The 27,438-nt window shown below is 51.8% G+C and overlaps 6 protein-coding genes across 6 annotated transcripts; 1 reads left to right on the forward strand and 5 right to left on the reverse strand.

The window, feature by feature from the left end:
- Positions 1 to 1,543: 1,543 nt before the first annotated feature.
- Positions 1,544 to 3,063, reverse strand: PG998_003313 (uncharacterized protein; the record flags this gene model as incomplete). Its single annotated transcript, XM_066870131.1, has 2 exons — positions 1,544 to 1,699; positions 1,762 to 3,063. The coding sequence occupies 2 exons, from the start codon at positions 3,061 to 3,063 to the stop codon at positions 1,544 to 1,546; spliced, it is 1,458 nt and encodes a 485-aa protein (XP_066733881.1).
- A 1,246-nt stretch (positions 3,064 to 4,309) lies between these two features.
- On the forward strand, positions 4,310 to 5,209 carry PG998_003314 (uncharacterized protein; the record flags this gene model as incomplete). The annotated part of the gene is made up of 3 exons (XM_066870132.1): positions 4,310 to 4,408; positions 4,530 to 4,612; positions 4,684 to 5,209. The coding sequence occupies 3 exons, from the start codon at positions 4,310 to 4,312 to the stop codon at positions 5,207 to 5,209; spliced, it is 708 nt and encodes a 235-aa protein (XP_066733882.1).
- A 1,268-nt stretch (positions 5,210 to 6,477) lies between these two features.
- PG998_003315 (integral membrane protein PTH11) lies at positions 6,478 to 8,120 on the reverse strand (the record flags this gene model as incomplete). Its single annotated transcript, XM_066870133.1, has 3 exons — positions 6,478 to 7,011; positions 7,073 to 7,694; positions 7,765 to 8,120. Coding segments are annotated over 3 exons (1,512 nt in total), but the record flags the coding sequence as incomplete, so codon positions are not given.
- A 2,114-nt stretch (positions 8,121 to 10,234) lies between these two features.
- On the reverse strand, positions 10,235 to 14,106 carry PG998_003316 (uncharacterized protein; the record flags this gene model as incomplete). Its single annotated transcript, XM_066870134.1, has 6 exons — positions 10,235 to 10,777; positions 10,833 to 10,986; positions 11,046 to 11,498; positions 11,572 to 13,526; positions 13,621 to 13,890; positions 13,948 to 14,106. The coding sequence occupies 6 exons, from the start codon at positions 14,104 to 14,106 to the stop codon at positions 10,235 to 10,237; spliced, it is 3,534 nt and encodes a 1,177-aa protein (XP_066733884.1).
- A 434-nt stretch (positions 14,107 to 14,540) lies between these two features.
- PG998_003317 (multidrug resistance-associated protein) lies at positions 14,541 to 19,448 on the reverse strand (the record flags this gene model as incomplete). Its single annotated transcript, XM_066870135.1, has 8 exons — positions 14,541 to 14,649; positions 14,733 to 15,139; positions 15,166 to 15,567; positions 15,626 to 15,691; positions 15,750 to 16,103; positions 16,171 to 17,034; positions 17,180 to 17,906; positions 17,959 to 19,448. Coding segments are annotated over 8 exons (4,419 nt in total), but the record flags the coding sequence as incomplete, so codon positions are not given.
- Positions 19,449 to 23,347: 3,899 nt separating this feature from the next.
- PG998_003318 (FK506-binding protein 1B) lies at positions 23,348 to 24,045 on the reverse strand (the record flags this gene model as incomplete). The annotated part of the gene is made up of 4 exons (XM_066870136.1): positions 23,348 to 23,393; positions 23,619 to 23,679; positions 23,751 to 23,815; positions 23,921 to 24,045. The coding sequence occupies 4 exons, from the start codon at positions 24,043 to 24,045 to the stop codon at positions 23,348 to 23,350; spliced, it is 297 nt and encodes a 98-aa protein (XP_066733886.1).
- Between the last annotated feature and the right edge of the window lie 3,393 nt (positions 24,046 to 27,438).

A 27,438-nucleotide genomic window follows, 5' to 3' on the forward strand; every position in this document is an offset into this window, starting at 1 on the left:
TTCTTGCGGCATACTCGCCACATCAACTCCCATATGACTCATTTGGCCCGCCTCTCACCCCCATCCACGGACTCCAGATCACGCTTTCTTGGCAGCGAAGCCCATGTCCATCAAAAAGGGGTGGATGTGCGATCACTTTCACCTGTGTAATACAAATCAAACCATTTCCATGACGCCTACGAAAAGAAAAATGACAATTATGATTTTATCAACTCAAATTTCCCCCGAGATGGACGACTCTGCATGCCGCGCATACCATGTCCAGGCCCCCTTTTATTTCTCAGCATAGCGGCAGGCTCGAGCTGCAAGTGGTGGCGCTTTGTCATTTACCATTCATAGCGAACCGTGTATTTCTTGGTTCAGGCCCATGACCAAGTGGCCCCTTTTCTTTTTCCAATTGTTATGGGAGTTCCAGGAGTTCGTCAAGTGTCCCTGCTTCTCTGCATTTGCCTCGACACGATTATCTCATTGTCAGCAGCGGCTGCTGCTGGTAGCCATGGTTGTCGGAATGAAGGCAGACGGTGGACGGTATGGTGGAGTATTCACTGAAAGAGGGGAAGCGGCTGCATAACAACGAAACCCGGGTTGACATGGCTCGTAAAAGGGTGGAAATCAAGCAGAGGACACGGAGAAGGGGGTTGATTAGTAGGACAAGAAATCTAGCCACAAATTTGGGGAAAGGTTTGGGAAAGGGACAGTATTGCCTAGTCATCGAATCGACAGGCGTGGGTAAATTGGAAGGGCATTTCAAGAGCCAGGGTACATAGAGCAAATGCATGTCATCCAAGTTGGAATTCCGACATCGCATCATTGTGTGCCTAAGAACCCCTTTGCCTTTGCCTTTGCCTTTCGAACCATAGCTCTGTAGACTAATTGGCAAAAGGTGAGGAATAATTCTAAGCTCCATGCAGTCCACAAACCCATCAGTACAAAGTCATCATCTTTTGATGTATTCAGAAGGGATGGGGCATATCAAGACCAGGAAATGGCTAGCGTAGAATATGATAGTGACACGACGTTGCAACATTTTCAATACATACGGATTTGTCATGTTTTGTATATTCGCCCAACCCTATAGATTATTATATAGCCCCCAGTAGTCATGGATGCTAACTTTTGTTTTCCCCTTTCCCATGCCACCATCCTTTTTGTTCTCGGTCGTGTGATCAACGTAACGAAGAAAAACCAGGCTATACCGGGAAGGATGCTAAGGAGGAAAAGATACGGAAGAAGTGCACCTAAAAAAAAAAAAGGCTCAAGAGAATTTTTGGAGGGGCCTGGATGATGAAAAAAGAAGGCCCCAACGCTCCCATGCTACCAGTTCCGAAGACAATGCAAAATGCAAATAAAAGGGCTACCTTCCCGCTAGGGTGTTGGAGGAAGAGGAATATGTAGACCTGGTGGAAGCCGAATAGGTGAGGGAAGGCAGATAATGAGATTCGGAGTCATCTGAACAGTTGCCTGTTCCTGGACCATCTCCCGGGCTGATGCCGCGGGTGTCAGTCGAGTTGGAGAACTCGTCGGGAGGAGACTTGTTAGAAGCCTATTCCTTCTTATCCTCCACAGAAGTCTCCTTCAGGTCCGCCGTAACAGCCTCGACCTTGTCGTCATCCTTCTTCTCGCCGTTGACACCGTTGGTCTTCTCGGCAGCCTCTTCGGCCTCGAGACGCTCGATCTCTTTCTTGGCCTTGTCAACGTTCTGCGAAGACATCTGTTAGCAAATATACACAAATACTGTCGTCGTGTCTTTGGGCTACTTACGCGTTGAGTCTGGGCTTTTTGGTCGTTCTTCCAGTGGTCAAGCTTCTCCTTAACTTGCTTGACGACCTCGGGGATCTCAGCGGCGCTCATGGGCGGCTCAATGTTCATGGAAGAGCAGTCCTCAATGACCGAAGGCGGGCAGTTGAAAGCACCAGCCTTCTTGCCTTCAGCAGGGGCAGCCTTTTCGCTCTTCTTGTTCTTCTTGCCCTTCTTAACGGCAGGCATGTATTCCTCGTCGGTCTTCTTGTTGACAACCTTCATGCCCTTGAGACCGGAATCGTCGACCTTGCGAGCGGCCTCGGCGGCCAAGCCCCTGTTGGCCAGGAGAGGATCCTTCTCGGCGGGCGCCGTGGAGGGGTCGAAGAAGTGCAGCAAGCTGTTGGCGCGGCGAATCTCGTCAAGGTAGGCGGGCTCGCTGGCCTCGGACAGCATCTTCTGGGCACGCTCCATCTTCTTCTCCTTGTCGTACTTCTCGCGCTCGAGACGCTGTCGCTCGCGGGCACGGTTACGGGCTTCCCGCTCGTACTCGGCGTTGGCGCGCTTGGCGGCGTGGAACTCGTCCTTGAGCTGCTTGACGGCGGTCCACTTCTCCTGCTGCTCGGCATGGAGCTTGGTGCGCTCGTCGCGCAGGGCGTTGAGGTTCTTGAAGGCCTCGTCTTGCTCGGCCTTGATCTCGTCAAGCTCGGTCTGAAGCTTGGTGTATTGCTCGCTCATGGCGCGGGCCTCGGGGTCGTCCATGCTGTCCTTGAGCTCCTTGATCTTGGCCTTGAGGTCGTCAATGCCCTTCTGGGAGTTGTCGAACTGGGCGAAGTTCTTGCGCTGCTTGCGCAGGTTGGACATCTCGGTGAGGGCCTTCTTCTCGTCGACGAGCTTCATCATGCCGCCACTGACCTCCTTGTCGAGGCGCTCGATCTCGCGGTCGAGATCTTCGGCGCTCTTGAAGTTGACTTTGCCGCGGGCCGTCTTCTGCTCGGCAATGCGGGAGCGCATCTGCTCGTCGAGGCGCTTCAGCTGGTCCATCTTGGTGTTGCGGGCGTTCTTGCCAACACCCTGCTTGCTGCGGATCTCTTGAAGCTGAGCAATGAGCTCGGCGCGGCGCTTCTGGGTGGGGGTCTGGGTCTCCTTGTTCTTGTTGGGGACGGCGATCTCGACCTTGGCCTTGATGGCATTGTACTTTTCCATAACGGCCTTGTGCTCCTTCTCGGCCTTGGCCAGGCGCTCGTTGAAGAGCTCGACATCGGGCTTCTCGGGCTTCTTGTGTTCCACTTTGGTGGCAGCGGGGGTGGGAGCGACTTCAGCCATTATGAATGAGTGGGAAGAAGAATCAAGTCAAAATTGACCGGAAGGGTGGTTGTTGTGCGTGGGAAGAAAAAGTCAACCTAGCAGGTCGAGGGGGTTTTCTTGTATAACGTAGGGAGTCGAGAAAAAGCGAGGGTAGTTGACGATCAATTGAATGATGCCAACAAAAGTCCAAGCGATATTGAATATGGGAAGAAAAGCAGATGCTCCCTGGATTATTCACAGGTCATTCACACAAGACGGGCGCTTTTCTGCGAGGGAAAGAGGGAGGAGGGCCACGAGGTACGAGGTGGGAGGAGAACGAACCGAGATGGTGGAAGGAAGGGCAGGCGGCGGCAAGAAAGGCCAGACTACAACAAGACCAGCAGTTCTCTTGGGTGCTTGGTGCTGTGCCTCTGTGTGTGTGTGTGTGTGTGTGTGTGTGTCTCGCTCTCTCTCTCTCTCCTCTCTGTCTGTCTATCGGCTGGTCGGTTCGGTAGGTCCCTTCAGAGCAGTCCAGTCCAGTCCAGTCCAGTCTGCCAGTTCAAGGGTCCATCGAGTAGACTAGGTTCACTGAATAAGGGAAGGGGAAGAGAGCGAAAAGTGGCCTTTTCTAAAATTTCCATTTCTCCAAACCCGTTCCGTCTTTCTATCGAGCAACTATCCTACACCTAGCAGACCCTCTGAAATCAACACCTGCTCTAGGGATGTAAATGCAGCAGAAGACGTGCATACAGAACTTCAATGACCATTGCGCCATCCCATGTACAAGCACTGGGGTTTGGTTGAAATCGCTTGCAGTTGTGGTTTTGCTGGGAACACGGAGTAGTGGGGGCGGGTTTTCTCCCACCGATACCAGCATTAGGCATCTGTCAATTGAATAGGTTATGTACTTAAGAAAGTAGAGCGGGACCCCGACAACGTATTTCTGGGTCGGCTTTGGCCAGTGCCAGTCTCGAGCTCCAGCGTTTCTGATTGGTGCGCCGATGGCTCTCCAGTAGCCGAGAGCCTAAAAAAGTCGGTGCTCTCGGTACCTGGCAAGCCTTGGGCTGCTTTTTTGGACGCGCTGCTGCGCTCGACAATTTTTCTTTGATGCGAGGCTGATAGCAGCATTCAATTCCGCGGAGAGCACAGTCAAGCCAACCCTTCAACCACATCACCGCAACACCACCACCACCTCGCCGGCGGCTACTTACTTCATTTCGCCTAGCCAGCTGCCCTTGCACACCACCGCAGTCCAAGTCTCTCGATTTCTATCTAATACCCAAATATGGCCGACCAGGAGGATGCCAACCGGGAAGCCAACGAGCGCTCCATTGTTCGAACTTGGCGAGCATGGAGGACCGTTCACGAAATGGCCGCTGATAGAGTACGTCCCCTCCTGCCCGCCTCACACCGTCCATCTGCCTGTATTTACTCGAGGCCGCAATGGCGTTTGTTGCCTTCATCGGCACGCGTGGCGGAATACTAACAGCATCCAACTTCTACAGGGCTACGAACTTACCCAAGAAGAGGTCAACTTGCCCCTGGAGAGGTTCCGGGAACGATACATATCTAACGAAGGCACTGTGAAGTAAGCAACTCTCTGCATACCACGCGCTTGGGGGGTTTATATGTGCTGACCAGCTTCGCCCCTGCCAACAGCCGCAGTCTGCTTAAGTTTTCCGCGCGCCCGAGCGACGACATGATGCGCAAGTTCCAAAAGCCCGCTACGCCCAACGACCCCAGCCCGGGCTCGGACTGCGGCACCATCTGGATCGAGTTCCTGGACGAGTCGACGCTGGGCGCGGAGCAGATGCGCAAGTTCGGCAAGTTCTGCGCCGAGCACAACTACGCCGCGGGCGTCCTCGTCAGCAACGTCGCCGTCTCGTCCTCGGCCAAGAAGGAGATTGCCAAGTTCGCCCAGTGGACTGCCATCGAGTGGTTCCTCGAGGACGATCTGCTCATCAACATCACTCACCACGACCTCGTCCCCCGTCACGTCATCCTCAGCCGCGACGAGAAGGCCGCCCTTCTCAAGCGCTACCGCCTCAAGGAGACCCAGCTCCCGCGTATCCTCGTCCGCGACCCCGTCGCCAAGTACCTCGGCATGAAGCGCGGCCAGGTCGTCAAGATCATCCGAAAGAGTGAAACGGCCGGACGTTACGCTAGTTATCGCCTGTGTGTATAAAAAAAGAGAGGGGGAGGGAGAAGGAAAGGAGATGAATTAATACGAAAAGATTCCTGGCCTGGCTAGAGTGGACACAAAGTTGAACTTCAGAATGGCGTCGCATGAGCATGGTTGCTTGCTTTACTTGGTTGGGTTGGCGTTTCACGGATTCCCAAGAAAGATGTACTTCTCAAGATATGGAGTAGTTGCTTAATGACTACCTATGCAAAAGCATTGTTTTGCATTTGACCAAGTCTGTCTTGAGAAACAGCCGGGCCTCCAGCGGGTGGCCCCTTTCTTTGAGGGGGTGTGTGGTTTACTTGCAGCATCTGAAGATTCGCGTGTAGTGACTCGATCCGTGGGCCTGGATCGTCGTTGGGTTGTTACGGTCCCAGACCACGGTCAAGATCTGTCCTGCCACCACCAGAAGAGACGTCTGATGAGGGCTGACTGATGCAGCTCACTTCCTACTGCTGTTCATCCAGTCTCGATAGTATGTTGGTAGGGTAATCCTTGATAGCCTTAAGTTTTGAAGCATGGCCACTCATGGTCTCCTTCAGACGAGATGACAGCTCCGGACGATCAAGTGCATGTATACATGTAACACAATATAGAGCCGTTAGGTGTATCGAGTATACTTTAACCATCTCCATTTCTGTTTGCTCTAGTCTTGATAGAAAATCCGTAAAACCTGTAAATCCAGTGTCGACACAGCCTCTCGAGGGGGTATATAGCTAACTAATAGCTCAACATTGCAGACGACTGCCAAAAAATGTCAGGCGTTGAATAAGAAACCGACAACAGCGACATAGAAACAAAACGGCAGCTCTCGCCTGTCCCGATGATCTCCACCGGCCAGGGGAGCATCGCTCTTCCTCTTTGGAGCGGGTATATAATAAGACATTTCATGTGTTCGTTCCAGCCATACAGTCATGAGAAGAAGATTCTCCCTTTGGATATGCAATCGGCCCCGTAAGACATAGAAAAAGCAAAAAGAATAACCAAACAAAGGAAACAGGAAGAAAAGTTACGGATCTCCCAGAACTCCAGAACACTAACGCCGTTGCCCGGTCTCTTGATCGGTTAGTTGTACAGATTAATATTCTCCGTTGCCATATAGTATAGCCATTTGCTCCAAGCTGGCTTTCTCCGAAACTCCATGGGTACTGTGTGGTGGTACAATCAATCGGGTTGCCTGGTATAGTCAGGTTGTATATCGTATATGATAAGGCTGGTCCTAATCAGCCCTGCTCGTCGGTGTTAAGTAAGTGGTGGCCTTGACCGAGGGTCTATTTCAGAAGGCCACCTGCGTCAACCAATGCTGGTTGATAGCGCGTATCTGCTGGGTCATACACAGACTCTCGAGGGTGCTGTGGTATCGTCTCGAGCTCAGTCCCGGAATTTGTTGGTGGACTGGCAGAGCTTGGCCTGGCTTGTGGTTTAGGCCCGAAAGTGGTCAAGAGGCCACTGAGGTCCTGCAATAGTGCTTGGGAGCCGCGTCGGAAACCCGTACCAGTGGCAGGCATGGTAGGGGATGGCGCACTACGAGTTGGAGAGAGCGGGTCAAGACTCGAACCATAGCTATTCCGAACACTGCGCCCCTGCTCCTGCTCTTCCAGCAAACCACCCACGTCGAAGAAGGACACCCGACGGGGCGTGGTGGAGGAGTTGCTCCTAGAAGGGCTCCAGGGGCTGCTGGGGAGTAGGGAGGAGTCGTCACTTCGCTCCGCATTGCTACGTTGCCGCTGAGGGAAATGCCAGTCCCGCATATCGTCGGGGATCTTGGCTATGGGAGCGGGTGTGTACTTCAGCCCGTCACTCCGCTTCCCAGGACCGATTGCGTCACGCAGTTCAAGGTCCGCTCGAAGTCCTAGGATCCCTCACCAAGTCCTCATCGCTCCCCCAATGTCGACTGCCGGCGGTGGGTCTTCTCGCTGACAATGCGGAACCTTCGATGGACTCTGCTACGACCGAGCCGTATCTGAACCTGTTCTTCTTGACCCCACGGTCTCGGACGAAAGATCCCAAGACGAGGGCGTTGGCGGCTGTTGTTGCCATGAGGATCTCGACGGAAGCAAGCAGTGAGCGGATTTGTTGGTCTCCATGCTGCCATATGACATGTGGTATCCTGTATAACGTAACACCCACAACGCCCAAGCTCAAAGAGAACAGCAGCACGAGCTGCACTTTGCGCTTGACCTTCATGTGGCTCCGGATTATAATCGAGACCGGGAAAAAGACGAGCAATAAATCGGTGAGCACATTGCATGTCGCCATGGTAATCAGTTGGGCATAGCCCTGCCGACACTGGCCGCCAGGATCTGGTAGCACTTGATAATATGCGCGAAACGGACGACACTCTGTGAGATCCGAAATCAGGACAGCAACAAATGTTGCACACAAAGAGCACCTGATGATGAGCAGAATGACTTCGTGAGACCGTTTCCAGCTGGTGCTGGTTAATCGTTTGAAGAAGTCCAGGATGGCACTCTTCAAAATCCACAATCTGATAAAGTTGGGACGAAGTAAGGTCAGCAATATGCTCTGATGATATGGGCCGGGGTGCTTGAACCTACGTGGCCGCGTGTAAGCTCCGACTCGCCAGCACTAAGCCGCTGCCTACACTTCTTCTTTGCATCTCCTCATCACTCAGGCCGGGCGGCAATTGCGCATTGTTGGTGCCGTAGATGAGGATGACGTGAACGCATCCCATGCGCAAGAACAATGGGATCAAGGCCAGCGCGGCGGTCCGGTCTTCTGCGAATAGCTTCTCCGAACGTATGAACCGGCCCGACACGCGGAGGAAGATAATAGTTGCACAAAGCAGCGTTATCCACCAACATACCAGTAGTGTCGGTTTGTTTTGGGTGAAGCTGTGCAACTCCGGTGGCGGAGTAGAGGCCCATTGTTGCTTCCGTCTCTCGCGCGCGCTCCCTCTCTCTCTCTCTCTCTCTCTCTCTCTCTCTCTCTCTCTTTTTCTCTTTCCGTTGCGCTCTATTCGACTTAGACACCACGCCCGTCAACCTCCGTAGAGGGGACGAGCGGGGAGAGGGAAACGTCTACAGGCGTCCCAGTGCGCGTCGAATGCAGAGCCGGAACCGGTATGTAGTTTCAGGCCGTCCAAGAAACATAGGTCAACCCCGGGTGCCGCTGGGTCGCAAGTCGCAAGTCGCAAAATCCGGGGACAGAGGGCCGGCTGATGACGTTCGGGTGGTCTGTGACCTACTAATGGCCAAGGTCTCGACGGAATCGGTGACATGAGTAACCCGGACTTGTAGGAATTCGAGGTTGTGACACTAGCGACAGTGAATTGAACATGATATCAAATCAGATCAACAAGTTTGGCAATTTTACCGGCTGGTCGTCCAGAAGTAAAAGAAGTCGAGTCGTGACATTTGCGAGAGAGGCAGCACGCGCAGTGTGTGTAGTAGAACGGGAGGGCAAGGCGGGCCAGCAGGTAATAATAGCAATCAATGTAGCAACCATTCCGTCACAGCGAGGGCTACCAGCCAGCCAGAAGCCAGCCAGGTTGGCGCTGCAGTCCCCCCTCGGTGGGCATTTTCGGAGGCTGGCCACTCTCACTGGACTGATAGCCGAATGCAGGGTTTCGAAGAGTGATGTGTGCCAGACCTTCCAAGCCAAGGGGATGGAGGAGCGGTATCGTTCGGGCTGGTGCAACGAACCTAAACATGATCTGGAGAGGCTGGTGGTTGGCTACAGGCTCGCTTCTCCCACCTCCCACCCCTTGCCCATGTTCCGAGGCCCTGTCAGAGTGGAGCGCAACGGACAGCCAAGCGCAGACGCTGTTCCGCGATTCCGCCAGTCGGGTCAGCCTACATATGTACACAAGTGTGCAGGTATCTGCGACGAGACTGATGCTGGTGCTGATGTTTGACTTGCACCAGCCCATGATCGGGCCCGACGTTTGGGGACTTCTACATAGTACAGGCACTATCGGCACTAACTTCCCTTCGAGATTGGACTGTCCTCACTCGATGTGCATATTCGTTGCTATTAGCGTGCTGGGGCTGAGATACGGGCCGTTCTGCGACCTGCCGAGTCGAGACATTTCTCGGCTGCCTACGGAGTACTGCTTGTTGAGAAGAAAGACGAAAAGAAAGACCATGGCTGAGACTAGCCTGCAGGCCTGGTGCTGGCATCTTGGCTAAGCACTCACGCAAGATAAGAGCAAGTAGGCATTGGCGCCCAATTCGACGCCGCCAGGCCACCGCAGAAGCCTCGAGGGAATATATTTGTCACGCTGCGTGGAGATCCCTGCGCCCCCTCAAATCCGGGAAATGACAACGTCAAAGGGTGTTCCTACTACATACTTACATACCGCATCATTGTATCGTGCCCGTTTCCATGTCATTGACCACGGATGTTTCATAGGGCGAATATTTACGTTTCCGGTAAACGCCGGACGCCGCTGGCTACGAGACGCGCTGAATGCGGCGCAAGATGCTTTACTATCTCGAGACCGGCCCCACCCGACGATAGTTATGTTTTCGGAACCGTGTGAAAATGGCATCGGTGTGAGAGTAGGAAAGGCTTCCGGCGTGGGGGAGCAGAAAGGAGGCAGGGGAGGGTTGAAAGGCAGATCCATACATGCCCGTTCTCGCAAATGGTGTGCGATAAGACAGGCGGGTAGGATTGTGTGCAGTGCTACAGTACCAGGTCCGTGGTTTGATTGGAACCCTACCAGCCGTTCTGCCAGAATGTGCTGGGAACTATACACTAGTCTGGTTTAAGTAGTCGATACCGAGAAGACGGGACTGGCAACTGGAACGGCGCCGAATAGGCATGTGGACATGATTGTAGGCTTATTACATACATACATGCAACCCATCTATCTACCAGTACCGTGGCCGAAGCCCCCAACAGAACGTTATCCAACATCATCCGAGATGCGTTCGGACCGTTGGAACGCAACCAGAACTGGCTTGGGGCAGGCAAGCTGTTCCTATGTCGGCTAGTCCCTCGCCGGGCCTGCACACCCTCCAACCATTCTGGCGGTAACTGTCGACTCCGACTCCCCTCTTCTCATTAGTCAAGCCCCAGCTCCCCCACAACCTTCTTGATTGACGCTTTCTCGCTCCTACCCCAGTCCACGCTGAGGAGCTTGGATGCCACACTCCCTTCTGACGCCTGCTCCTCCGGCGACGACAGTCCCCAGAGCTCGTCGACAACCAGCGCTCTTACGTGAGGCCATGGGTGTATTAGCAACGCCCCCAGTCTCCGTCTTGCTTCGGTGATGCCCTCCTGTCTTTTCGATACCAGCTCAGGCGGCATCGTTTCGGTGCCGTCGACTCGCGCCTGGGCGGCCGCAACACCCCCGTAGACCTTGATGCAAGCCTCAATTTTGCGAACATTTCCCGTCTTGTAACAGGCTTTCTGCGTAAGCAGGCAGAGTTGGCGTAAGTTGATATCTTGGCTTCGGTGCAATGCGCCAACATGGAAAAGATAAGCAGTCAGCTCGAGCGTCGGCACAACCACCCTATCCTGCCCTTGGTGGATTTTGAGGTTCTTCAATTGCGCTCCCACAATCTTGGACAGGTTCCCAGTTGACTCGTCGCAAAAAGCCGGCAACTGCAGCGCGACTAGCAATGACCAATTCCTCATTGCCGGTATCGGCTGAAGTTACCAACCCCGCTAGCATCGTAGACAGACAATCCATATCGTTGGTTGGCCAGTTTTCAGCCACCCCTTTTCGAAAGGCGTCTGGTCTATCCAGTGTCAAGAGATGCTGGAAATACTCTTTAGAGGAAAATGACAGATTACGGAAGACTGCAGCGGAACTAGAAGATCATCAGTCGCTTGGCCAGTCAAATCGTCATGCGTTGAAGGGGATACATACCTTGGAGATAAGAGCAGAGCTACTGCAGCCTGCGCCTCAATGCGAACTCGGTCTAGCTTTTCGGCGGCTAGTCTGAGCATACCAGGTAACAAACTCGCAATACTTTCAGAGAGCTCATCGAAGCCATGCGTGTCCAAAATTTGTTCCCATAATGTCTTGGTGGCTCTGATCGCTTCTAGTCGCACATGGGAGCCGATATCTCCACGGGCAGTGGTGGTATAGTCATCTAGGCCTTCTCGTATGATAGGGATAAAGCTAGAAGCTTTCACTCGCAACATATCTTGGCCTACAAGACTCTGGAGTATCGCAATATGGGTTTCGACCCAGATATCCGAGGACCATCTGTGCGATATTGCCGTTGTAGCCTGGTCCAGCGCCGTCGTAGTGTCCAGCGACGCAGCGATTATGTGGTACGACCCGGAGAGAGCACGAAAGAAACCGTCGCCATGCTTGCTGCGGTTGAAAGTAGAGAATTTGACTTTGTCGCACCAAGATTGAAGTATGTGGTTCCTTTGGGATTGCGCACAAAGGGAGTAGCAGAGTCAACCCAGCTTGCGCCGAAGAGCCCACCACCTCCAAATCATGCATGTCCAACCACGTGTCAACCGCTTCAAGCATAAGAGCAGTGAAGTTGTCCCATTCAGGTGTGTCATCTTTCCTGGCATCTTCCACCATCTGCAAAGACGCTCTCAGCAATACTGAGTTCTCAGCTGATAAGATCGTCGGGCCAGACAAGAGATGGTTGAGGCCTTCAGAGTTGCTTGTCTCATTGCCCCTATCGAAGCTTGCAAGAACTATAGGGTAAGAAGACACAACAATTTTGCTAAGTGCTTCTGCAATCAATTCAGGCTTCCTGTATGCATTTGCCTTGAATTCACTCAGCATAGATTCCAGGTATGTCCTGAAATTATCCAGCGGCAACAACTTCCAATCGCCGTTGTTGCCGCCCAAAGCGATCAGACTGGGAATGGTATCGAACACCGAAGCTAAGCTGAGAATGAGGCCATGTCGCTCTTCGGTTTGCCGTTTCTGGAGCGAAGCGATCTTCCCTGCAAGAAATTCAGCAAATACTGTGATTCGGCTCAGGGGCTCGGGCGAATTGCGTGCTATTTCCGCGCCGAGCGCGCCAAATGAAGCAGCAGTAACCCTTCGCGATACAGCGTCCATATCGCCAACGCCTCTCCATCCGAGTAAGCCCTCCATGAGGGCCACGCCATACTGTGCGGATAGTTTGGTACTGTTCAGGGCAACCTCGTCAATGGCCCTAGATCGCAAAGCGACAGAATGATAATCAACAGCTTGCACGATCGAGATTCCCTCTACTACTGTATCCGGATGTCTTCCAATAAGCTCCTGGAGAGCTGCAGATGAGCCTCTTCTTATATTTCCTGCAGGGTCAAGAGAAGCAGCAATAACCAACTCGGTGGCCAGCAGCTGCAAAGTCGATGCAGATGCCGGGTGGGCCTCGGCTACCACTGTGGACTTCACAGGAACTTGTAGTAACTCCGAGGTGCTGTACCGTCTAGCTAGGGCCCATATGCCAAAGCAGGCAGCGTCACGAACATTCGTGCCAACAGAACCACCTGAAATCCCCCGCTTCTCGAAGGCCAGGCCCAGGACTAGAGCCTGTACTATATCGGCAAGACTTTCAGGCGGAGGCGAACGTCGATACAGAAGATGGGACAATGTCAACATCAGCCCGTGCCACTCCAAAGGGTCGACAGAGGTAAGGTCTCGAGTCCGTGGTCCGAGGGGGTTCGATTGGTTCTTGACCCACAGCACATTTCTGTTCAAGGACTCTAGCACAGCCTCGACGACTTGAAGAGCCATGTCTGGCTCAAGTTTCAACGTGATAACACTGAGTGCTTTGCTAGCAGCAAGCCTGACTGGGGTGTCGTTGTCTGCCAAGTGTTCAAGTAGGTAACCAATGGAACTCTCCACCATCTCGGTGTCCGTCATGGTCTGGTCCGCTTTCCGTAGTGCCAAAGTGGTGACACTCCTGGTTACTTTGATCATCATCTTTCTTGCAAGTGCCGAGCCCTTGATCATGGCAAATGTGGGGTTGTCGTCAGACGAAACCCCATTGACCGCATAGTAGATCGGACCCAGGAGTGCGTTCATCATGGAAGTATCTGCTGCAGCTTGCAGAACGCCAGCGAGGAAACTGAGGCTTCCTATGTAGTAGTAGGGAGTGTTTGCAGGCCCATCTGCTTGTGGCCGTAAAGTAAAGAGAGCCCAATGTACAAGCGCCTTGAGGATGCCGGCTTCCTGCATATCTCTCCGCATTGCGAGCCGTATGAGAAGAGTTTTGCACCATCTCTCCTTTCCTGGCGATGCAAGATACTTCAGGGCCAGCGGAATAATCCTGAGAGTGATACCTGGTATCTGCGCTGGCCATTGGAGGCCCGGCAGAACAGGCCGTTCTGAATCATCGAAATCGCCAGATGATATGGTTGAAAGATCGAAAGGTGCAAAGAAAAGCTGCGAGAGCCATAGTAACACCACGTATCTTTCATGCCAGGTCCAGGAGTCGCTCGACTCAGAGTCTGCGGCTTCTGCAATTCCCTTTTCTGACCCCTCGAGGGCGAAAAGGAGAAGCTCGAGATATCTCGTCTCGACGTTGAGGGAATCTCACGATAACCTTCTCGCCGCGGATTTTGCAAAACGCGTACAGGAGCCTACAGATGGCGTTGGGCATGGGCATAAGAAGTTCAGTACGGGTAGATAGCCCCCTTGACTTCCGGTGATCCTGAAGTAGCTCCAGATAAGCCTCCGCTAAAATGGGAACAAACTTGGATAGATGAGGATCGAGCAACTGTGGAAGTTCTTGGAAAGGGTCCAGCACCTATTTCGTTTTCCATTAGCAGCCGTCCCGTAAAATGTTTGAACATGCAACATTTACACGATCTACCAGCCTCGTGACTTCTTTTGCTCGAACTCTCCTCCGCAGTTGGCCATCTCGTTGTCGTAGGAACGGGACCAGTGAGCGGTCGAATTCTGCAATCAGGTCTGCCGAATTTCGCTGAACCCAGACATCACGATCGGTATCTGTGGCGTCCATGTTTACCCAACTTCATGGAGAATGATCGAAGCTTAGAACTGCAAGCCTATGTCTGGACGCTACAAATATCGTAGACACTGCATAGGAGTAGGTGTGGTTGCATCGGCCTGCGAATGTTGTTAATTCTGGTCGGTGGCACACCTGGCATTGATTCAGGAGGCAGAACACTCCTTCCTATGTATGTGATGTGATGAATGTCTTGTGCTTTTGACTCGTTTGGGTGTTGCCTGGGTGGAGAGTGCGGTAAGCCGGTGCATTCGGTTAGATGCATATTTATGTATAAACCCACTCCATTCCACATTGCTGGACATGTTATCCTGTAATGCAAAACAACAATATATTAAAAATATTCTCTAATATCCTACTTCATAGCTCTAACAGCTGCTTCTCCCAAGCTAATTCTAGCAAGAACACTTACCCGTCTAGTTGCTATCCTACCCTTTGCTCTCCAGAATACTGACCAGGTCGTCGAACTCACCGCTGTGCTTCATCATGTCGTAGAATGGTCCATTGGCCTCGTAAAGCTCTTTGGGACTTCCATTCCTAAGAATCACATATATCAGTCAAAGAGCTCCAAGATACGACAAATTCCGAGAGGGGGAGTGGCCGAGGCTTTCACTACTTACTCGATAACGTTACCCGCGCTCAACACGACCACGCGATCGTAGTCGATGATGGTCTTCAGACGGTGTGCAATGGTGACTAAGGTCCGGTCCTGACCGTGCTCGCCCAGGTCCTTGCGCAGGACCTGCTGGATGCCCTGGTCGGTCTCGTAGTCCATGCTGGCGGTGGCCTCGTCGAGCAGCATGAGCTTGCTCTTGCGCACGAGGGCCCGGCAAAGCGACAGGACCTGCCGCTGCCCGTGAGAGAAGTTGTCGCCTTTGGCTTTCACTGCGGTGGAGAGGTTGATGCCCTGCGCTTCCGCCCCGTTGTGCTGATGCTGACCGTTGTCGGGTGTGGCATCCTCGTCGTACTTGAACGAAGCGATGCCGCTGCAGTACTGCAACGCCTTTTTGACCACTTCGACGGGAATCTCGTCGCCTGGGTTGAGATTCGAACCGACGTCTCCTGTGAAGAGGACCGCCTCTTGGGGATGATTGTTAGGGCATCGCGGAGCTTCTTGCGGGGGAAGCTCGTGATATCTACGCCGTCGAAAAACACTTGACCGGATGCAATGTTAGTAAATCGCAGCAGCGACAAAACTAGAGTGCTCTTGCCCGACCCAGTTCGTCCTACCACAGCGACTCTTTCGCCAGCAGCGAACTTGAGGTTGATGTTCTTCAGAATGTCAGGGCCGTCATCACTATACTTGATAGTCACATCGCGGAACTCGATCTCTCCGCTCCTCGGCCAGTTCTTGGGCATGATCAGGCTCTCATTGTCGGTGTAGCGTCCTGTCTCGCCGTATTCTTCCGGATTCTCCTCTGGCTCGACAGAGGCATATTCTCGCACGCGGTGGAACTAGAGCTGTTCAGTATTATAAGGAGGCATGACGGATTAAAGAGGGCATGTAACATACGCTTTGAAGTTCGACCTCTAACTCGTTCATCGCCCTTACGAGCATAATGATCAAGCTGCTCAACGTCTGCAGACATTATTAGCAATTTTCGCACAATAGCTCGCAATGAACGACTGATGCTCACCGTGGCGTTAGTAAGAGAAAATCCCACGAGTCCAGCGGCCACCGTGCCTGCTTGAGCAATGGCAATGCTGCCGGCAGCGACTGTAACCAGCGTGGTGGCCATGTCAATCTTCAAGGCCACCCACCGGTTGCAGTTATAGCTAGACTCGGCCGCCACTGAGTAGATGCGGAGCTTCTGTGCAAGTTGGTCCCCGAATGTGGTGGACATGCCGGAACGGGCCCGGATAATCGCAATACCCGCAAGACTATCCGCAAATTGCGAAAACAAGGGTGACTGCGATGATGCCAGGAGGCGCTTAACGGCTACGGCGGTACGGGTATACATCTCGCCAGCAACTATACCCACACAACAGCACTATAACACCAGTAAGCAAGTTGTCTTGATCAAGTCTGCAACAAGTAGGAGGGCTCATAAAACTTACGAATGCCGCTGGGATCATGAAAACCGGTAGAACCGAGCCGACCGCCGCGATCTGAAAGAAGAGACGGATGAAAGCCTCGAGACAAGATCGGAGCAAAGCGGGCAGCGACTTGTCGATCGAGAACATGTCACGAGAGAAGCGGTTGACGACGCGGCCGACTGGTGTGGCTTTGAACCACGACAGGGGCACGTTCATCATGGCCGTGATGAACGTCCTGTGCAGCGTGCGGGCCGCGTGCCACCCGCCCCATTCGTAGCCGACGGTGGTGAGGCCGGTGAGGACGATCTCGCCGAAGCTCCAAACCGCGTAGACGCCCAGGTAGAAGCCGACGTTGACTGCGCCCGGCTTGTCGTAGGCGCCGACCCAGACGGCGAGCCAGAGGCCGGTGCCGACAGCGGACGCAACCGAGAGAAAACTGCAGGCGAGGGCAAATATCGTGTGGATGGGGTTGCCGTAGTACTGGAGGTACTTGTAGAACTGGAAGCGCGATGTCGGCCCAAGGCTCAGCGCTTCTTGCGTAACTTCATCGCGTCGCTTGTCCTCCGCTGATTTCACAGTAATGTTCGACGTACCGTTCGTGCCGTTTGCATGTCCATTGGGATTTCGATCAACGGTACGGCTAGCTGCCACCTCTACCGTGGCATCAACGTCCCCGCTGTCGACGATCTTTTCCTTCAGAGACACTGGCTTGCGGACGGCACCTATATTTCGCTGTATATCTTTTATCGTGCCATTCTCCATGGACACAGCCAAGTCTGCCTGTGCGGGTATCCAAGGTACTTGGGTGACCAGGACGATGGTCCGTCCCTCGAGCATTTCCCCGCAGAAGCAGTCTGCCCATACCGATGAAGCAGTTTTGGCATCCTTTCGACCGTTAGCGTCAGTGCTGCAAGAGTAGGAGTCGGTTCGTCTGTCTCGGAAGGACGTAGGCAGCCCTGCAGTGAGCCGCATACTCAACTCACCCGAGACAGGCTGGAATAGGAAAGAACAGAGTCCGGAAGTCGCTTACCAAAGCAGAGAAGATGTCGTCAAGGAGAAGGACAGGTGCCTTTGAGTATAGGGCACGGGCCAAAGCCACACGGCTCTTCTGGCCGCCCGAAAGGGATGTACCGTTCTCTCCAACCTCGGTCTCGTCGCGTTCAGGGAACTCGTCGAAATCAATGGGCAGCCCGCATGCGTTTATGACGCGGTTATAGCGCATCTCTTCGAACTCACTGTTGAACAGAATGTTCCCGCGGATCGTATCGCTCTGCAGCCAGGCGCTTTGTGAAGCGTATGCGACGTCTTTGGGGCTGGAGACCCTGCCGGATTCCACCAGGGTCTCGCCTAAGATTGCCATCAAGAGCGTCGACTTGCCGCTCCCGCTCGGCCCGGTGACAACGTTCAAACCACCTTGAGCAAAGTCGATTGTTACGTTTTTGAGGGCAAAGGCCGCCTTCTTATGCAATCGAAAAGTGGCATCCTCTATATGCAGTGATCCAGTGTCGTGTTGTGTTAAAGGCGTGACGTTGTCGAAGTAGCGATCGATTCGCTTCAGAGATACGCCGGCTGCTGTAATCTGTCTGGACATGCCCGTGGCCATTGCTAGGTTTCGACGAATAGACCGGATCAACGTAATAGCAGTGAACGCGACATCTGCTGTCAGGGGTTGGTTCCTAGTAGTCACATGCAGAGTAAACATCATAAGAAGAGATGCGATGGGAACAGCCTCTGTGAGGAAGTTTATCAACACATAGCTGGCAGAGTGGTTAGTCGGCGATTTGTATTCCGTTTTGCGAAGACACTCACTTCATATTGACGTTCCAGATAAGATTCTGTTCGCCTAGGCGGATCTGGCTGATTCTCTTCACCACGGCATTCTCCCAAGCGAAGTACTTGACCGCTCTGATGGATGTCAAGTATTCGGTTATAGCAGAGATGCGGGAGTCCTGGATTTGTCGCTCCTTTCTTTGAAGGGTCACCATACGCTGAGCAAGCACTACACCAACTGGCGATAGTACACCCATCATCGCAATGCCAACTAGAGCTGGCCAGTCGAGAAGCTTGTACATGCCAACAAGAGCAACCATCGTCCCGATCGGGATACCCACAAAAATAAGCATCACGTCTCGGCCGCTCATGATGGCGTCGATGTCGGCACTCATCATGTTCGCCAATCGACCAGTGGCGGTTGCCTGTGATTTCTTCTCTTCGGGCTTGCCCTTGCCTATTGACGACATAGCCTGGAAGACATCGTCGTCCAATTCCATGGATCCCATTGCCTTATAGTACAGTTCTTGGGTCATGGCCGACTTCACCCGGACAATGAGGCGCGTCGATGTAAAGACATACTGTTGGAATGTGATGGAACGGGTCAAAGGCCCCACGAAAAGGAGTATCACCCACACCCATGGGCGTATGGTGGCGGTCGATGGACTCTCAATGTATTGCAGGAGACGAAATAGGGCATACGGGGCCACGAGCTCAATGGTGAAAGCCAGAGTACCGTATATGGTCATGGCGAAGAGCTCTTTGTAGAGGAAGCGAAACAGCGTGCCCACGGTGGAGCTAGATCTACGCCTTGCATCCTGGATTCTAGCGAGAAGCAGCAGTGGTTCGTCGTACCACGGAAGCGTGGGGAGTTCTTCCATGGTCATTTGGCGGCGAGCACCCTTCCATAGCAGCGGCGTAAGCCATTCATACGTGACATAGTATTCGAGCCAGCTACACGTTTCTTCAGGCGATGGCTTTTGGGCGCCCGTCTTTTCGGAGAAGTCGAGGTTCATAGAAGGGGGCATCCAATCTCTTGGTGTCACGAGTGCAACGAAGACAGCCGCACTCAATGTCGCGACACTACAGATCATCATAATATTCAGGCCAAAGTCTGCATCAGCGTCGACCGCCGGAATGAGCTCGCCCACCACAATGATCAGCCATGCCCCTGCCAATGTGAAGTTGACCTGGTGCAAAGCAACATGTCGCCACTCAATATCATTGACCAGTCGAACGAGACCTAGCAAGAAGGCATAAGCTAAAATGGCAACATTTGCCCAATTGGCGCCATGTCGCACTGCAGCAACGATCATGAATGCTAGCGTGGCCGCTCGCAAGACTTGACTGCACAGCTCGAACGGCTGCGAGATTGACGAAACATTTCCTTCTGGGCGAGTTACGCGCGAAAGAGACCGTTGTATAAGATGCTTGGCAACAAGTAGCACAGAGAGGATGACGATCGCTAATTGTACGCGCCCAGTCTTGGCAAAATGGGATATCCAATAGACCCATTCTAGTCTCGATATGCTGCCACGGTATTAGATTCGAGCCACATATCATGGGTTTTTTTCTATTTAACTTGCCTATGTCGGGTTTCGGATAGAGATCCTATATATTTCTGAAGCTGCAATGTGGCGATCGAGTCACCAACGCCCAGCGGTGAGAAGTCCATTCTCCACTATTTCGACGACCTGCTCGTGGTCGCATCCAAAACGATATGGGATGTTGACTTGATAAAGCAGAAGGACAGACACGAGGCTGGAAGTGGTGTTGAATGATGACTCAAGAAGATTACCGTATTCTCTTAAAAAATTTGAACAACGCTAAGCAGGGGACTGGCTGCTTAGTGCAGTTTAATTAGTTAGATTATGCGGAGGATAAGGCGATAATAGTTAATAACTTATCCCCTATATAATCTAACTAATTAAATAATGCTTAAAAAACTACCCCTTAACTAATGTTATTTAAATTATTTAAGAGAGTATAATACTTTAATAAGTAATTAATAAATTAAATTATATTTCTTAAATTAAAGAACTTTAATCTTAATTTTAAACTATTAATAATAATATACTTTATCTTTAACTATAATTAAATAATAATATAATTATATAATTAATTAATATTTTAAGCTTTTATATAAAGTAATTATAAGCTTTTACATTAAAGGAGCTTATAGATATTATTTTAAAGGCTTAAGGATAAATAAAGTAAGCTTTTATATTAAAGGAGTTTATAAACATTATTTTAAAGGCTTAAGAATAAGTAAAGTAAGCTTTAATTAATAAAGCTTATTTAAATATATTAAATAAATAGAAAAGCTCTTATTAGCTAAAGGGGGGAGAATAAATCAATAGAGCATTTAATTCTAATTAAATTAATGTTAATTCTAACTAAATAACATTATTTTAAACCGATTAATCGTTGTTATTAATGTTGTTATAAGCTAATTCAGGAAGGATGGTTTAATTCGCCGACCGCTAGCCCGGGTCTCATGCCCCACTGTCGGATGGCAGTAGTCCGTAGATTGGTAAGCAGCAGGACGGACGACTTCGGCCCATGCAGTGATACTACACGATGGTGTATGATATGATTCTGTTGGCATAGCTTGACTTTAGTCTTAGCCCAGGACATATATTCTGTCAAGTCGTCCGCTCATTGCACTTAGTGACCTTACCTCCGTCCGTGAGACTCCTACTAATTCTGCAATGAGAGTTGATATTGATATTGCGCGACCGCAGCTGCCTGATTCCTAGGTGGCTGAGTGGTCTCTCAACTCCAAGCGAAAGCGCCATAGTAGCCGGAGATATCGGGGCCCAATAATGGCAGGTGAGAGTCTCCGAGAGGTGCAACCGTCATTCCGAGCTGCGCGACGTCGTTTGGTCTCTTCGAGACACATTAGCTCTTTTGTCTCGCTGCTTCCCCCCATATACTTGCTTATCGAAAGGGTCCTCGAGGCTAGAAGCTCACCCGAGTCGCAGTACGGAATAGACGGACTAGGGGTTCCAGCACATGGCCAATACTCCGGTCTCTATTCCGATATGTCTAAATCGACACTCATCGCTTGGCGCGGGGAACATCTCAGCCGCATTTTATCTCAAATGAGGTGAAGTGGTCAATTAAAGATAAAAATAGACGTACTCCTCAGCAGCGAGAAGGTTCACTAGGTTGCAAATGGCTGACACAGGCATGGCTTGGTTTAATTATTAACTTACTCTTTTTACCCGTCGCTGTGTTGACCAGTAGGTATCAGCCTCTCATCTTCCGACAAACAGTGTTACTGCTACCTATGAGAAATGCGACTACGTCATAGTAGAAGACAGATTAAATTGAAGATTGCGAATATCATCAGGCGCGAAACTTGGGGGTGCAGTGCTCACTAGTCACTGATTACTTCACACACCAGCTGTACCATCGGTCCTTTCCTGTCTACTGCATAGCATCGTGTTAAACCATTGGGTATATAAAGGGCATGAAATCATGTTTAATATAACGGTTCTGGTGCTTAGCCGTGTTTCTAAGAAAAGGGGTCTCAGGCCGGGTGTAACAGCCACCTGGGGAGTAGAACGGGATCCCCTTATGCTCCTTGTGTTGTTCACCATTGAAATGTTGGCTTGATTTCTGATCAGTTTCTCATCCTTCCATCAAAACCAGGGATGTGGTTAACATTGCTGGAAGGCCTGGCACTATGGACGCAACATACGATCAAGATTCAAGATGAGAACATGATAGTCACTACTTCGCTGTGGGAAACAACATTGTTGCCCATAGTAAGGAAGTGACGCAAGAATTAGTCAGCTAAGCATATATACACTTACTCGCTTTTGTAGCGGGAACCACGGGAACATCCGTGTGGAAACGGAACGGGCTTCTGTCTCGGATGTTTCCCCCGAAATTGAATCATCGATGGCCAGCCCATTGGAAGCGGATGCAATAGATGAACACAGCGAGGGCGGATGGCGTTCAAACTGTACTCTGATTGAGTGAGATCTGCAAGATATGACCAAAACCCGCATCCCGCCCCGGAACTTGGGCCGCAAGGAAGGATCTTAGGCATCTACTGATGCATGTGCTCGACAAAATGTCTTTGGATGGGTGGTATGGCAAACTCGGGTCCTCCATCACGCAAAGCGTCAGACCGGAGACGAGGCCGGCAAGGCTCCAGCCCAGCAAATGACATGTCATGCGCGGATACGGGCCTACCAGCATGACCTAACAAAAGCCCCGGAGTGCGCCACACCCCAGTGCATATCGCGTTCCTCTTATAGACGTACATATGCGTACATACATATGCTGTACTCTTACCTGCCTAACCTTACTGTCATTACCAGGAGCAAGGGTCTAGTCATGGTCGGTGGCCAACAGGGCAGGACGGATATGGTGGTATTCCACCATAATGCCCTCCGACTCGACCGACGACTTCCGAGAGAACTGCTTCCAGTGGACCTATAAGTGAGGCAGACGCATTTCGGGACGCGTCGTACCGGGAACCGAAGGGCTTACCTACCTGGGAAGAGCTCTTGTGTCATTGGCTTGAGCCGCCGGGCGATCGCAGCAAACTGGAGCTTACACAGAGATATGCACGTCGACTTGTATCCCTTCCTAGGGTATTACAAGAACAGGTCTGCTAAGCGAGACGGAGCAATTGATAACATTCGGGGTGAGGAGTTAGTTATGCAAAATAGGGCAAGGCTCTTGCCTTTATTGGGCACGTAAATAGACTGCAGAGATCGCAAACCAACTATGAGTTGGCCTCGGGTTCCGGCATAACGATGCCCTGTTGATATGTCAAATATCACATCTATGAGGGGCATTTACTACCCGTCATGCTGCTTACAACGACAACTCAGACATTCTTTACCGGGATTTATCCGTACATTGACTTGGGCCCCTGTGACGCGAAGGATCAGTTCTACCACTGCAAATAGTCATTATCAACTGATTGCGCAATGTGCAAAAGAAGCATACCCTGGTGGCAAGGAAAACTAGCTCAAGGCAGCAGAGTCAAAAAGGCCCCTTACGGAGGGAATACAAGATGGTCTATGCTATTGTATCACGCGCTGTCCACATTGTGATATTCCAGAGAGCGCACGGGGTCGGGAGAGCCATACGCTCGGATAGTAGTACCCCGTTTCACGATCTGAAGGACGATCTGGAGATGATAGCACAAGTGTCACAAGAGATGGGATAAGCGAACGATTGTCTAGTATTCTCACTCAATGACCCTTGAGATCTATCTTGTGTTGCTACCAACGAGCGAACTGCTCGACAAACCGAAAGTCGCACTAGTAGGTTGTCTTGGCGTAGATACAGGCATAACCGTTTTGAAGGCGCTCTAGTTGATCTTCTTGAGCTCGACGTCGCTGAAGACCCGGGTTAACAGCTTGAACTGAGTGGTGTTCCACCAGAGGTGGCGGGGATAATCTTACAAGATCAGGTCAGAGTTGGGAGGGATGTGACCGGGGAAACCACTACACGGATGTTGTCAGTATTGGTATGCGAGGGAGCGCATAGCGCAAGCCAAGAGTGGTATGGCTGCTTGTGTATCGTCCGGTATGTCGAAGGAGGGAATAATGGAGATATCATAAAGCTGGCGGATAAATCGCTTACCGGGAGCCGTAGGCGAAGTCACTGTTGGGTGGTATTAGTCAAATTGTGATTATAATTACTCGAGTGTAGATATGGTGAGAACTTACCTGGAGATGGTCAGGGTGGCCTTCTCGCCAACCTTCATCTGGGTAACGCCCTCATCCCAGCCTGTAAACGCGAATAGTTAGTCGGGGAGCCCAATTGGTCCTGTAAGTACGCGATGGTACGGTGAACCATACCCTTGATGACTTGACCGACACCGATTGTGGTCTCGAAGTCGCCGCGGCCGACGGAAGAGTCGAACCTAAGTGAACAGTGTCAGATACTCGGAATCAAAAGACCAGACGGACCTGACGTCATGGCATAGCCGGGACCGACGGCGGGGACCGCGGGGAGGGGAAGCGCATACTTGTTGCCCTTGGAGTCAGGCTTGGAGGTGTCCTTGAGCCAGCCAGTGTACTCGATGATGACGGACTGGCCAACCTGGGGGATGGCGCCGGAGCCCTCCTTGATAGTGGTCTTGGTGACACCCATTGTGAAGATGTGTGTATGCTGGATTTGGTGTTGTTTTGGGGGAGGGAAAGAAGGTGGATGGGGAGGGGGAGAAGCTTTTGGCTGCTCGGGTCAAGAAGTGAAGTGAAGTAAGTAGAAGCAGTGACAGCACCGGATGGTGGGGTAAAAAGCTCTGTGTGGGAGTGGGATGTTTAGCGTGCTTAATTCCAAGGCGAATAAGTAGCAGGTTGGCAGTTGGAGATTGAAAGCTGTCGACAAAATTGAGGGGCGGATAGGGTGGGAAAGTGGTGGATACTTATCTAATGGGCTGGACAGAGCAAGAGACGGACGGACTGACGGGTTACGTATGGTCAACCGCCAGCCAGTTCATGGTTCACGTCCCCTTGCTATGTTCGTAGACACGGCGTAACATACACCATCTCCAAACGAGCCTCCGTCAGCTTGACGAGAGAACACCGAGTTGGAAAGATGCCAGGCAGGGCTGCTGATGTGCTGGCACATGCGAGCTGCATCTCGAATAGAATACACAGGCAGGCCAAGATATTCGTCAAGAGGTTTTATGACACATCACTTTGTATGCGCGAAGCATGCAGTCTCAACACCAGACGAACTGCAAGCACCTGGGATACACTGTACGTAGTCGGCACGCTATAGGTTGATCATGGTGATCATGTACGGACCAACCCGACACGGCCTCTCCATGGACGAGGTACTTGATCTAGGTAGGTTACCTACAGCAAGGGGGTTTGGGCTCGATCATTGATCTTGCAGTTGCTGGGTCTCAGAACGGCCGCGTCTGTGTCGCCATCCCAACCGGATCACAGCGTGATTGGTTTCGTCAATGGGTACTTGCACGACTTGCTAACTTCCGAGCGTGGTGTCGGTATTGGGGGCTTCCTGCGTTATTGTGCGTGTGGTCCATGATATCTGGTGCTGCACCATGACACTCGGAAGGATGCTAGCTGGAAGGATGCGTGACGCCACCAGCAGTTTGTTTCGGTGTGTGCTCGATGCTCTACTCTCAAGATGCCATTCCCAGCACCCAGCTGCGTTGCCAGCCCTGAACATGACCCTGGACAGGACCCTGCACCCATGAATGCAGGTAGGTGAATGGTCATGGCTTGACGGCGGACAGCAAACGCCGCACCAGCAGATCAGATCACTTCCATTAGAGTACCCCGGAAAGCCGAAAGCGTTTTAGCATTGTAAGCATAGGTAGACAAGTGTAGTTATAGTATGACGTCAGTGAATCATCAACATCAGCAAATACAGACCTCTCCCTCTCACCTTTGCATAAATGCGACCGCCGTGCCGATCCCGAAGAGACTTGTCACTATCTACCGAGAAGATGTTTGGCACGAACGGCGCAGCTGATCACTTGTCAAAACGCCCATCTGCTAAGCTGCATATATTCGTATGCGTACCTTTATTCACGCGATATCCTAGTACTGTTTGGGCGCTCCTTGCGAACATCCTTTCGCTTAAGGTGAATGATGTCGAGAGCAGCTCCCGAGTGGATTGGTGGCTTGGAGAAGATCCCTTGTGCCCTCCCCGGTCGCCATGCGACTCGATAGATACGAGATACCGAACGAGGTCTTGTCAGGGTCTTTCAGGATAATCCAGCCTGCTAGTGTCCGAGTATGCGGTGAAGCGGTTCTTGGGTTTGGGTGTGCGTTCGCCGCATACCCCGCACACATCATCGCGGGGCAACAAGACGACAAGGGCTAGCGGCGGCGGAGGCAATTCACGACAAAGACGTCAATCCTAGCCGAGTGCATTCCTGGTACTGCCTGGGATCTTTCAAAGTTCGTCTTTGATGGACTAAACATCCCTTGAAACATCTGACGTATGCTGCGTTGAAGGTGACCCTGCATACTTACATGCCAGGGCGTCCAGGGTGTTTACTTAGTAGCACGCCCTGTGCTATGGGCCGGCAAGCCGGATGCGCAGTGATATGCCGCCAGCTTACTCGTGAACCAAAGCTTGTAAAGCCCAAAATCGCTCCCGTGGCGAAAAGACAATTGCTCTGATGGGCCGACGTCACCCGCAACTCGACTTGAGAGACTCCCCATCTGATTCGGTCTGCTCTTACATGTAGAAGGCGGCAACCTGAACGCCTTACTCTTAGCTCTGTGGTCTGGTAGATCCGGACACCAAGACCCATATCATTTTTTCTTTAGCACCGGCCTCAGATTGACGATGGCAAGCGATGACGACGCGATTAGACACGCCGGCACTCTGTCCTTTAACAGCTTATTCCGATGGGGAGGATATAGCAGTCGGGTATTGCTGTATACTGTAACACAGCACTCCGTCCACCCAATGCCAGATTAACCATCGAAGTCTATAGCCACTGGTTGGCCACTGCTATGAACCGTCTAAGCAGCCAAATAATCTTTCTATCCAGTCGAGGTGGCGCAGATCTGACAGCCGAGTGCGCCTGCATCAACGGGGGAGAAGAACAAGCTGTAGTGGCGTGCTTCACTTGACTGGGATGGGCATGAGACAGATCCCTTCCCAACTCTGGCATCTACCATGAGCGTCACCAAAGGCATTTGGCATGTCCTCATTGTAGGTAGGTAATCATGAGTGACGCATGTCATTCCTGAAGATTCTCCTGGAGACCATCTTTGCGTGCTCTCGCCCCCTCTCTTTCTGCTATTGCAGTGTCAGATAAAATAAACAAATTAACATATGCACCAAATCCACCGACCGTTGAGGTATCACCCAATGTGGCCCAATGGCGTAACGTAGCAGAGCTCAATGTTGTTACGACACGGCGAACATAATTACGTATCTGAGGTTGGGCTGTGAAGGAACCACCAAAGACGCACCTCGTACACTGCTGGACAGGGAAGAAATCTATACACTGTAAGGTCAAGCTTCAAAGCGCTACTTTCGGCGTTCTCGTTGGGTTGCAATCATCCAATTGAAGCTGTCAAGTGCCATGACACTGTGCACGTAGATATACGCAAGCAATGAACAATTGTGTGAGCTTGAGCAAGGAGCATCCATCATTTTCGTGACCGCCAACCAAATCTTGACTTGATGTGTCTATTGCGCCATCTAGATAGTCCAACACTGGTAAACTGCGCCGGTTGTATCTTGGATCTGGACGTGTTTATTACAGATGGAGCTAGTTGGAAGAGGGGCAGACTCTCCCGCACCGCCAAACATCGTGGGACCTGAGCTAGTTCAGGTACAGACTTCGGGATTGCGCCGGCGTCGAGCTACTCGAGGCCGGGCAACGTTGGTTATTGAATGGCCTGCCTCAGGACAATCGAGACCCACACGCTCCAGTAGCCAGTTCCTCGTTCAAGACCAGAACAGCCCCGACATGTCAGCAAGACAACGTGACGAGATGAACTGCCGGACCCGGCAGACTCGGATTCAAGATCAGGAGAGAAAAGGGCA

This window comes from Apiospora kogelbergensis (genome assembly GCF_038363985.1).
Source record: "Apiospora kogelbergensis strain CBS 113332 chromosome Unknown utg000002l_segment0_segment0, whole genome shotgun sequence".
Classification (NCBI taxonomy): domain Eukaryota; kingdom Fungi; phylum Ascomycota; class Sordariomycetes; order Amphisphaeriales; family Apiosporaceae; genus Apiospora; species Apiospora kogelbergensis.